The sequence below is a fragment of the Haliotis cracherodii genome, unplaced genomic scaffold (genome assembly GCF_022045235.1).
Source record: "Haliotis cracherodii isolate W230 unplaced genomic scaffold, xgHalCrac1.p SCAF_11, whole genome shotgun sequence".
Classification (NCBI taxonomy): Eukaryota; Metazoa; Mollusca; class Gastropoda; order Lepetellida; family Haliotidae; genus Haliotis; species Haliotis cracherodii.
Genome location: NW_027266266.1, coordinates 48,453,949 through 48,466,960, shown reverse-complemented (window position 1 = coordinate 48,466,960; position 13,012 = coordinate 48,453,949). Strand labels below are relative to the sequence as shown.

General features: G+C 42.1%; 1 protein-coding gene across 1 annotated transcript; it reads right to left on the bottom strand.

Moving 5' to 3' along the window:
* Nucleotides 1-9,560: 9,560 nt before the first annotated feature.
* Nucleotides 9,561-11,674, bottom strand: LOC139456582 (D-dopachrome decarboxylase-like). The gene is made up of 3 exons (XM_071238373.1): nt 11,518-11,674; nt 10,310-10,482; nt 9,561-9,681 (listed from the first exon to the last, which is right to left on the bottom strand). Exons 1-3 carry the CDS (start codon nt 11,623-11,625, stop codon nt 9,621-9,623), a joined length of 342 nt encoding a protein of 113 aa, XP_071094474.1. The 5' UTR covers nt 11,626-11,674; the 3' UTR covers nt 9,561-9,620.
* Between the last annotated feature and the right edge of the window lie 1,338 nt (nt 11,675-13,012).

Below are 13,012 nucleotides of genomic sequence, written 5' to 3'. Positions count from 1 at the left end.
GCCTTTCTGCTGTGGATTACGTTTTACACTACAAGGAGGACGCCTCCTACATCAGTGGGATCCAGGCACTTCAGCATCGTTGACAGAAGAGTGAGAACCTCGGAGTGGATTAAATTGAAAAATAGTTTGCAACCAACTACATCAACACAGCCCATCATAGTTAAGCTCAGAGCGTTTCAGCCGACCCTTGTATATGAAATTATTATGACGGTGCTAAGGTACTTTCTGGGTGTACATATACTTGTATTGGAAATATGACTATCATATAATTTGTACATATTTGACTTTAGCTTAGGTACGGTTGTCATTGAAGCTTTCACCAAGTCTGTATGTTGCTGTTGTGTTGGCACAGGTCCTGTGCACAGGTCACAAATCAGGTGAAGATGTGAAACGCCCGGCAGAGGAGAGACGTTGAATCACAGGTTATGAAAGGTGTGGAGTTTCCATGGGCATGTGACTTTGTTCAACAAATGCCTCAATACACCCAGCAATGAAAGCGTGTACCTTGGTGGATGAGATGAATGTCACTTTTATTCTTCACTTCAGTCAAGTACTGAGTTGATAAATGTGATATTTTCATTGCAGTGAACTTAACACTTGATATTTCATTGCAGTGAACTTAACACTTGATATTTCACTGCAGTGAACTTAACACTTGGTATTTCACTGCTGTGAACATAACACTTGATATTTCACTGGGTGATTAATAACAGCAATACAAATATGCACTTAACATTGTTTGTTAATGTCTTTACGTTCTTTGAAATATTCTGATAGAAAGAGTTCAATGAAAATAACACATGCCCATGCTGTAATCGAAACTGTACAATCGGCTTTGCTTGTAGCAGTGATTTCTTGCAGGTATGGAAAGGGTTTTGTCGCTTGTATCATTATACACTCATGCGGTATCTGATATTGGGATTTGATTGAAGGATTTCATTTTTCAGAAGGTTTCAAATATTTCATATTTTGAGGATTAAATACTGAATATCATCCGCAAATCTAAGAACACATGTATCTCTTAATAATACGTGTTGGAAATAAACTGTATCATTTTGTTGGATGGTGTAAGCTGAATAAACTGACGGGAAGAGTCTATATTGATGATCAATATCCGTCGTTAAGTGGAAAGAACAAAAGATAAGATGTCAACGATGCTACTTGTTGTTTCCCTGCCTACGCTTCTCGTTAAAGTAACACAGAGATAATATTGCAGTTTCAAGTGTTACGAAATTTAAAAGATCATTAATTTCATTTTCAGTTTGCTGTTTTATCACAAAACACTAAAGTAAAAATGAAAACAATAGTTGGCCAGTGGCTAAGAGTTACTATAACAGCGTTACTAGAAAACTAGAAACGGGATCTGATTTGCAAGGACACAAGGCCGAACTATCATAAACTGAGGAAAAATACTTTGAACAATGGCTAATACTGTCTTACACAGTGTTGTCATGACAACTGGTCACTGTGGCGCTGAACTACTAGGATTCGAGGCCGAAATGATGGAACTCCGCTGGCAGGTATTGGATGACGAATCTGAAACAAACAAGTCTTTGTTAACAAATGACCCCCACGATCCTCAAACTGTTAGATGATTTTGTGACTGTTGAGAAAGGAACATTCGCCAGAGGAAACTGTTGTGGAAAAAAGCTTTGCGATTTAGACATGAAATCTGTCGACATGTTGTTAAAATGTTGTTAAAATATTAACACATTAACGTCCAAGCGCGTGGATTAGTGTCCTTATTGTACAATGTTCAGCACAAAAACAGTTGTCCTGGTCAAGTAGTTTGTTTATTTCTTTGTTTGTTGTTTAACGCCGCACTCAGCAATATTCCAGCTATATGACGGCGGTCTGTAAACAATCGAGTCTGAACCAGACAATCCAGAGATTGACTCCATGAGCATCGATCTACGCAATTGGGATACGATGACATACATATCAACCAAGTCAGCGAGCCTGACCACCCGATCCCGTCAGTCGCCTCTTACGACAAGTTTAGTCGACTTTTACGGCAAGCATGGGTTGCAGAAGACCTATTCTACCCCGGATCTTCACGGGTTTCCAGTAGTTTGAAATATATACGATGTGCATCAAGAATGCTCTTCATGATAAATAAACCATGATTCAACAAATTGCATTCGTTTATAGGCACAAACACGACTGAACGACATCATCGCTAAATAAATTATGATGTCATGATACATCAGGTATATAATAAGGAGATTGGAAATGTATTTCTCCCAAACTAGTAAGATTACGCTCGTGTACACGTATCACCTTTGAGCACGGTGACCTGATGTTTTTCCTAATAACAAAATAGTTATGGGTACCGTATTCGACGTAATAAGCGCCGGCTCTAATAAGCGCCCACGGCGATATTTGCTAATATATTGGCTCGTGAACAATCCCAATTAGCACCCCTTCCGATGGATCAATGTATACAAGACATATTTATTCGTGTATAATACGCACTCGTGTGTTATATGCACCCTTAATTATGGGCAATTAGATTCTGGAAAATGTATCTGTCGTGTATTATGCGCACATACATTTCTTTTGTATCATTTCAGGCTGTCAGCATAAACTACGAAATTTACGATCTTTCAACTCTGTTTTTTCTCTCATCAAAATTATATTCTAATAAGAGCCCCCTATTTCTAATTTTGAGAGCGCCCCGGGCGCTTATTACGTCGAATACAGTAATTTATTTACATAACATGCAGGGAAAACGCAATTATTAACGTATATTTTTATTTGACACGTGATTGCTGTTACGTGAATAATTAAACATTGCATATGCTTAAAAAACACCTCAGTAATATTTTGTCCAAAACAGCTGATATGAGCAATCAAGCCCATGCCATTTCCTTATGAGGGCTTACTGTTATGCCACACTTTTAAAGAAGATAATTTGCATTTGGCGATTATATGACATCCCTAGTGTTACTGGGTCAACGAAGAAGCTACGATTCTGTGTCACCAAAAATATACCCAGTTAAAACTATATCCATATATAGCTTACCACAGTAAACTACGGTTATAACGAACAAGCTTATAACGAACTTACGGATATAACGAACTTACTTTTTTGGTCCCGAGTATTAGCTGTAGTTATGATGTATATATGCTTATAACGAACTACGGTTATAACGAACTAAAATTTGTAGTCTCTTTGAGTTCGTTATAACCGTACTTTTCTTTATTTGCAAAATACGGACGCAAAGGTAGGTAGCGCAAACGACACGGTAAACCATTCAGGGCTGGGGATGTCATCTAGAATATACAAACACCAGTCAGTATCCATGGAAACACGATGAAAGAAAGACCTCTTGAATATGCAGTAGTTTATTTAAATGTTATGTCATGTATGATATGAAAGATAGTCCAGCGTTCATGGAATGGTATGAGATCTGTTCACCCAGCTCCACTCTGTATACCGCCTGTATCTATTGGGCCACATTAAGCATGAAACTGGTGTTTTTCTGCTGGCAGATACTGGATAAGGATTCTGAAACAAAGAAAATGTAGCCTTGTTGACTGTTGTTTCCATCTTTGAAGTCAGGTCTCTGCTGGGCTGGACTTTGGACATGTCCGCACTATACTTAATGTGTGATAGGGAAGGCTATAGCTTGTGACTGAAGTGTTTGTTCGTCACAGTGAAGACCAAGGTTCGATTCCCCTTTTTGTCCAATTTTTGTACCCCCTGGCCATGATATTGATAAAATACCGCTAAAGCGGAGGAAAACCAAACTCACTAACTCTTTATTGCAGAATGGTGAGGTGAGGTGAAATGAGGCTTAATGTCGCATTCAGGATTATTGCACTTATTATTGCACTTATGTGTGTGTGTGTGCTTGTACTAGTCCGGAATGATGCCGATTTTATAGTGCTAGCCCATTGAGATACCATGCAACATGTATACCCTACTCAAACACAGTATACTCTGAGCCGACCAGTTCTTGTTTTAGCACCTTATGACCGAGTGCTAGACAGGGTAACAGCAAGTACCATCTTTTAACGTCGTTTGGTATGAGGGGAGTCGGGGATCGAATCCCGGACCTTCCGCTGTCCGGGCGGACGCTCTACCACTAGACCACGGAGGCGGTCCTATATTTTTGAGCGAATGGACATAACAAATACAACGTTGTACATTGTATCTGTTCATGGCAGCAACAAATTACGCAACAAGAATTAAAAAAATATGCGAGGAAAATACACACCTCAAAATATTGCCAAGAAATTTAGTCTCCGTAAAGGAGAGTGCACTTCCAACCTAGTAGTTAATGCTTGTCCTTCTTTTAACACAGAAGACAGTGAGTAAGTAATTATGGTTTTCGCAGCTTTTAGCAACATTCCAGCAATATCACGGCGGGGGACACCAGTAATGGGCGAAATCGAACCCGGGTCTTTGGCGTGACGAGCGAACGATTTAAACACTAGGCTACCCGACCGCCACCCACAGATGATAGTTTTGTTAACAAGTAAGGTTTTCTTTTCAGAAGCTATGACGCTGAAACTCTTAAGACATGATCTAACAGACCAAATGATAAACAATTAGTTTGTTTTCGGAATAAATACGCCTCTTTCCAGTTGAATTTGGTTTTGATAACCAGAAATAAACAGAATCCAGCGTCCAAACACTCCCAGAATGTTTGTGCCCATGCATTATACAGACAATGAGGCGATCAGGATCGCCGAAAACTGACCTTTCAGCTTTAAGTTTGAGGTTGCTCTTGAGGAAGTCCAGTATGGGCGGTGTGTAGGTCGGGTTTCTCTCCTTGTCGAAGGCGTCAATGCACGTGATCTGGAGGAAGCAGGCGGGGTCCGTGTTGTGGAGGCGGAACTGACGCTGCCCCGACAGGACCAACACGTTGAGTTGCTGGCAGAGGGAATACATGAGTGAGTGAGTGAGTGAGTGAGTGAGTGAGTGAGTGAGTGAGTGAGTGAGTGAGTGGGTGGGTGGGTGGGTGGGTGGGTGGGTGGGTGGGTGGGTGGGTGGGTGAGTGAGTGAGTGGGTGGGTGGGTGGGTGGGTGGGTGGGTGGGTGGGTGGGTGGGTGGGTGGGTGAGTGAGTGAGTGAGTGAGTGAGTGAGTGAGTGAGTGAGTGAGTGAGTGAGTGAGTGAGTGAGTGAGTGAGTGAGGTTTTCCATCGCTTTTATTCCAGGAATATCACGGCGGGGGACACAAAACAAAAAATGGTACCCATTGTACCCATGTCGGGAATCGAACCCAGGTCTTCAGCGTGACAAGCGAACGCTTTAACCACAAGGCTACCCGACCGCTGCTCAGGATAAAGAGATATACAACGAACACATGCTTATGGCGCTGACAAACCAGGGCGATTTGAACTCATGACTAGATATGGACACATCAAAGCGATGCAACACTACACGGCGAAAAGCGACGTCTCAGACCACTGGGCCAACTGTACCATGTGAAAGCTCCGGGATTCAAACCTCATTAAAGCATAATGTGTTAAACCCAATCAGTTCTCAACCCAACCCAATCAGGGCTCAGCGCGGCTTTGAAGAGTGTTTCAGTTATATCAAGACATCTCAGCTTATTGTGGGAGGAGCACCCAACGGGAGCCGCTTGTAGACGTTTACCATCTTGGCGAAACCCGTGAAGATCCGCGATAGAATAGGTCTTCAGCAACCCATGCTTGGTGACTATGCTTGTCGTAAGAGGCGACTAACAGGAACGGGTGGTCAGGCTCGCTGACTTGGTTGATGCATGTCATCGTATCCCAGTTGCGTAGATCGATGTTGATGATGTCAATCTCTGGATTGTCTGGTCCAGACTCAATTATTTACAGACCGTCATATAGCTGGAATATTGATGAGTTCGGCTTTAAACAAACGCTGAACTTTTACAGTCAGTTATTGTATTTTTTTATTTATTTCGACCTACCCAAACTAATTGGTTACAAAATTCCGTCAACCTAGTGTACATATTAGTAACGTGAGCATATGTCCTACCTCCATGGGTCTGTCCAGGACTTTACCAATAAGCTCTGCGAGTCGGGCCTCCAGCTGTGGGGGGACGTCCGAGTCCTTCAGGTTGGTGTACAACACACACATCGGCATGATGACTTCAACAACAGTAGTCTCTATTTTAAGATGAAAAATATAAATAATGGTTATCATACAACCAAACTGCAACTAAGTCGAACATTCAGTCAATCTGTAAACAACACATGTTTGATAATCCCCAGAAAAGACACAGGGGTTTCTGAGTGAAGATCTAAGTAAAAATTGGTCTTCAGCAACCCATGAGGCGACTGAGTTAGAATTTGTCTTCAAGTTAGTAAGAGGCGACTAACGGGATTGGGTGGTCAGGATCGCTGACTTAGTTGATGCATGTCATTCCATCTGGTTCATAATGGATTATTTAAACCGCCGTCATACAGCTGGAATATTACTCAGTGTGACGTTAAATAACAAACAAAGTAACAACACCCCGCAATCAGTTGAAGCTGTTGCGTGTCAGCTGTGCACATTACTACCACAGTCAAACACTTGTACCACTAGGGATGCAATATGCCTTGTCATTGCTTCTAGAAGACAGATACGTCAGACAGTCAGTACCCTCGTGAGCCTTCTAACGCGTTTCAAGGTCAAGAAACGGTCACAGTCTTTCAAAACAGTATCTTTTCGTCCCCAATTCCCTTCTTAAAAAGTCACTGTAGGTTTATGGGTGTGTTAAACTGACTTACAGTTAGATACAACATGGAATCTGGTGTAATGTTCTCCGACTTGTACTGATACTAACGAACCAAGTTCAAAATTCCCAATTTCCCAGATTCTATGGTCATACCCGTTAAAAGAACTACGTACATACAGATGATCAATGCCTCCCAGCCGTGTCATACCTGAGTCCAGTAGCTGGAGGGACGTCTCCGATGGCAGACTGAATGCGTCGCCGGGAGCCCGTGGAACCTGATAACCGTCAGAAATGAGATCACGCAGCAAGATAGCTGCAAGAGCTCGGCGGTGGATATCTCCTTTTCTATGTATACAGGTCACTCAAACGGTGCATCAGTGAAACACCTGATGGCGTGGGATAATCAACCGCCAGACTTAATTATTTATGTTTGGAACAGTGCTGACATCGGCCTAAAACAACATTTACCCACTACGTGTGTAGGGTTCCGTAAAGGAAACACATTAACAGAGTGAGTGAGTGGACACTATTTTAGTTACATCACGTTGTATCAAAGAGTTCAAGCCCAGTTTGGCTTTACGCTGCTTTTTTAACATTTGAAACATATTTCGGGTGAGTGAGTGAGTGAGTGGGTGGGTGGTCTGAGTGAGTGAGTGAGTGAGTGAGTGAGTGAGTTGCACACACTCTGCTCCGGGTCTTCGGCTTGACCTAACCACCAGCTATCGATCTTCACTTATTCCACCAGTGACGCGGGTCACAGGCCGCTTTAGTCACTCACTTCTGTCTTTGCTTGACATTCTTCCGTTGCAGTTAACCCCATCACTATCACTCGAATACAGCTGACATTGCAGTTAGACTGCACTGCTCATAGTCCACTGACAGACATTACCTCAATCCAGTATCACGGAGGGGGCACGGGTGGCCCAGTCGTCTAAGGCGCCGCGATTCGCTGTGCAGAGTTGCGTCCCTTGGGCACGCCAGAAACCTATGATTGTGGGTTCGAATCCCGGTTCGCCCCAATTATGTTTCTAGGTTTGTCAGCACCATCCCCGTGCTCGTTGGTGTCACCGAAGTGACTCGTTGGTGTCACCGAAGTGGTAAACATCACTTCGGGCTTTCCTCCAACATTAAGCTGACACGCCGTGATATAACTGGAATACTGTTAAAAGCAGCGTTAAACCCAACTCTCTCACTCACTCATTCCAGTATCACGGCGTGTCAGCCAAAAACGAAGAAAACACAAAGTGCCCCACGACGTGACCGTAACCGCTTTGGTGAAAGGAACGCAAGCAACGCCAGATTTTACAGAAGCAACCAATAATCCATTTTTTATAGAGTGTTGTTACATCGCGGTCATCAAGTCACCGATTCATAGCGATATTTTATGACTTAAAACACATTCGTTTTTTGTAAATGAAACCCGGATTAGTACACAAGAAAAACATTGCTTATGTACATTGTAGATACCGCTCCAGGGAAAATAAAATTACATTTGGTGACTTTATATAAACATGTTCATGTTGGCTATATACGTAAAAAATAAAAGAAATTAATCTGTAACCGTAAGCTGGAGCTAGCGGTGTCCGAGTTAAAGGAATGCAGTATCACAATTTCAATATTTTACCCCAAAATAACTAATATTCGAATCCTTTGACAGTAAAATAGTGGACTGATTTAAGAACCTCCACGTTGATTGCGACACTAAATTTAGAGCTGCGGTCAGACACCGTTCTCAGGTTATATCGATGGGTGTAAAAATACATCAATACAATACAATAGTTCATAGCATTGGCATTAACCATTAGACTCCACACACACACCCCACACCCCACACCCCACACCCACACACACACACACACACACACACACACACACACACACACACACACACACACCGCCCCATCCTTATCGTTGTTGTATCAATGGAATAATCCCATCCAGTCCGCCGTATCAACCTGTAGGATAGAATAGATTTCGAGGACACGTCTAACAGTTTTGTGTATCGTGATCAATGTTGCCTAGAGTGCACTAAATGGGGCAGCGCTGGTCACTTGACATGCTAGTGTAGTTTACCAGGACAAACATATCATTGTCTGGTCCTTCCTCGTCCACGTGGACACACTATAGACATGAGATCACAATGAATAATATACATACTAATATATACTAATATGGTGTTATGTCATTTCGTATCTGAGGTAACAGATTCCTACTTAGCCGTGCGTCCATCTGGAAATGTTGTTGTTTTAAGTTGTCTAAAAAATGAGAGGATACCCTACATAAGTGCAATAATCTTGAACGCGACGTTAAACCCCACCTCACCCAAACACACATAGGTGTAACGCATGGAACGTTAACGCACCTCCAGCACTATGGGATTCGCAAGCCGACGACTGCCTTTGATTACCTCATACGCGACCCGTGAATGTCCGGGGTAGAATAAGTCTTCATCAACCCATGCTTACCGTAAAAGCCGACTTTGCTTGTCATAAGAGGCGACTAACGGGATCGGGTGGTCGGGTTTGCTGACTTGGTTGATGCATGTCACCGTATCAATTGCGTGGATCGATGCTCATGATGTCAATCACTGGATTGTCTGTTCCAGACTCGATTATTTACAGACCGCCGTCATATAGCTGGAATATTGCTGTGCGGCGTTAAACAACAAACAAACAAACAAACCTCATACGCTTATATCTGGGGGATAAACACGGTAGAAACAACTGTTAACTACACATGGTACCTTACAGAATGCAAACAATTAGAGGGATACATCAAATTATTGTGGACACACAAAATAACAACATCTTTCATTTGTATTGAACGTTCAGATTTATTTTAAATGCTAATGATTTTCATTCTGGCATATATGCACTGTACACAGGCCGTGTCCAGACGCAACTCTCTGACTACCAGCAGTGACGCACGACGCGGTGATACTGTTGACGACGACGTCTACAACGGCGTCACTAACCCCACGTTATGAAGGTGTAACGGAAGATACTGGATAACAATTCTGAAAAATTGAATAGTGAAGTGTAAGACTCATTACTCAAATCACAAAGTAGACACAATTTATGGATAATAACTATTTTACTGTAATGGCGACGTTCGGTGAAGAAAGGGTCTGTACCGAAACGTCACCATTACAGTTAAAAAATAAAGCTGATATCCTTAAATTGTGCCTACTTTGTCATCCGTCAACTTCTAAGAATGCCTATCACACAATTCACATCAAATCATACATCTATAACCCAAGCACCAATGTATTTTTGATTTGACAGAGATGAAAGGAAGTTTTGTCTTTAATGTTTTCATTTCGATATAGAGACTCCTAAGTGCCATGAGAATATTAACTGGCGGTCATAAGAAGCTTAACCATAGTTTTATATAACTCTGGTTATAATACTTATAATATAAAACAAACAAAAAGCAATAAGATACACAAAAATACTCCAAGTATCTGACTTGACATTCAACCATAATTCCGTCCTTCATGTAGTACATGCATGCGGCGTCCTTACACTCTAACCTCAACTGTTGCTATAACAACGATTGAAATATAAACTAATAAACCTCACTTCCATCTGTTGGAAATACATTATGATTGGCACTACCGTCTCAAAACACTGTGCACTATTCACCTATTTCCATCGATGTTCAAGGCATTCTTGAGGAAGTCTATGATAGGCTGAGTGTAGGCTGGGTTCCTCTCTTTGTCAAACACGTCTATTGAGTGGATCTGAAGGAAGCAGGTCGGGGCCGTGCTCTCCAGGCGGTACATGCGCAGTCCGCTCTGTATCGTTGTGTTCATTCGCTGAAATGTTTCTCTAAGATCAGCATACAAATAAAAGCAACAAAAACTTTTCAATAATCACAAGAAATCTCTACAAAAAGCAGAGATCATTGTAAGATTACGACTATATCATAATCATGCGTTTATAATTCACTATCAAATAGTGATGGTTTACACGAAAAGGTGATGCAAACACATGCAAGGGCAAGGCAGTTGCTCACCTGAAACGAACACGTGAACATATGGAGGTCAAAATAAGGAATTGCATTGGACATAATTTTTATCACTGATGCCTCAAATTTGGAAATGTCATCCACATATATACTTTAAACGTTCTGAAAGCTCTACTGGGCCCTTGACACCATGATCACGGGTAAATGGAGCTGACGATTCTGGTGTGCCGAAGGTACGCAACTCTGCACACCTTAGACGACCGGGCCACCTGTGCCCCTTTTAGAGTAAGAAACTCATCAGCATGTCTTACGTTCATGACTATCCTCAAATTAAATAAAACGAACACGCTATGAATGTAGCTTTAATGGGGCCACTCACTCCTTACATCAGGGGCGTTGGGGGTAGTCTAGTGGTTAAAGCGTTCGCTCGTCGCGCCGAAGACCCGGGTTCACACCCCCACATGGGTACAATGTGTGAAGCATATTTCTGGTGCTCCCGCCGTGATATTGCTGTAATATTGTGTCGGTGTATATGTGTGTGTGCGAGTGCGTGCGAGTGCGTGCGTGTGCGTGCGTGTGCGTGCGTGTGCGTGTGTGTGCTTGCGTGTGCGTGTGAGATTAGGATTGAGACCATATATGTTTTCAGCTGTAACTGCCATTGCAGATATTTGATTCACTAAAACTATGAGCCTAAAGAACATCTTGCAATAATGTTTTTTTGGTGGTGGACAAATTTTTTTTCAACGGCACCAAGCATAATTATTTTTTTCCAGTATTTTCTAGGCCAATCTACACATATAAACGAGCTCTTTATGTAAAGGACATTAGCATTGCAAGTAGTAGAGAGTGTTGCCGTGGCATTTTATAACTACTGACTACTGACCGCCATGGGTTTGTTGAGAACCTTTGAGATGGTCTGCGCCAGAGTGACCTCCAGATCTTCAGGGATCTCGCTGTCCTTCAGGTTGGTTTTCAACAGGCATGTCGGCATGGTTGGGCTGGGTGACTGGCCAGGGAGGAACGCTGGTTACTTACGGCTGATATCTGAAATCATTTACAATACCTTTTCGTTAGGTAACCATAATAGTGACATGCAAGGAGGAGACGTGATGCCTTTCGTCGGGCCTTTAGTGTTATTCCCAACCAAGAAGAGAGTGACTCGACAATCATCTCATCAAACCACCAATAAATGAAACTTCTGCAAGACCGATATCAGCCGACAATATCCTTAAACGTTTGAGTCATTTCCTATGTCAAGTGCTAAAGATACGAAGTAAACACCTATCCTTGTAACCTCACGTGCATTATTCTCCAGGCGCTTATTCACCATGTGCATTTAAATATACTTATCATCTTGTTTGCTTTATGGGCCCAGGGCCATAAGTAGAGAATTTATTATGTCAGTTTGTCCGTCTGTATGATAACCTTTAAATAATAATTTGAATCAGTTATAACAGATGAAACATTTAATTGCAATTCGTACAGATCGGTTTACAAACGTTAAATGATACATCCACTGACGTTTGGACCAAACGCTTAACATGCGTAAGTCAACTGTATTCCTATCTTCCCAAGGCAAGGTAGTTAACTGACTATAAAAGTCCAGTTTCAACTCGAATGGAATTAGGCTGGAAATTCGTGTCTCGATCCTCGCGCCATGAGTTATGTCCCTTCTTTGTCCCTCCTATTGACCAATCTGATTCCACCTCTCACTTGCATTTGCTTCAGACAAAATGGCGGCTCTCAGTCAAGATGATCTAATCGATAATCAAGATCTGTCTTGTAAAAAAACGGGTATTACCTCGCGAAGTGCAGCAGTCACTTGAGCAACTTGATTAAAAACTTAAATAAAATATCTGTCAACACCCAGTTGACGGTGAACATGCTTTGCCAATCCTGCAATCGACTGAAATCTGCACGCGATTTTGATTTCACTATGCATTGACTCGTTAGTCCAGCCATACTATAATTCCGAATTTTCAGCATGGTTCGTCAAGGCTGTAAATAATTTTATACCCAAATAATTCCCTTGCTTTGGGAAGACGCTGCATTTCATAATTACAAAGTTTTAGGGTTGAGCTTCATGCATTCGTATAGACCAGTGATTCCGAGCCATGCTATGGAGAGGTTAAGGCAGGCAGTGTCGGTGCATTCAAAGATGGCGGAAAGGATGGAAATATAAAATGTCAACTCCACGGAATAACCTGTCTTGATTTTCCAACGAAACAGATTTCATTTGGCGTGAAAGACAACATAGCAGTGAAAATAATATGAATGGTTTAGTGAAAATCAATGACACCAGGGCCCACTTGCACAAAGCGATCTTAGCGCTAAGGTAATCGCCCATACTTTAACATAGCCATACGATAGTCTTAGCG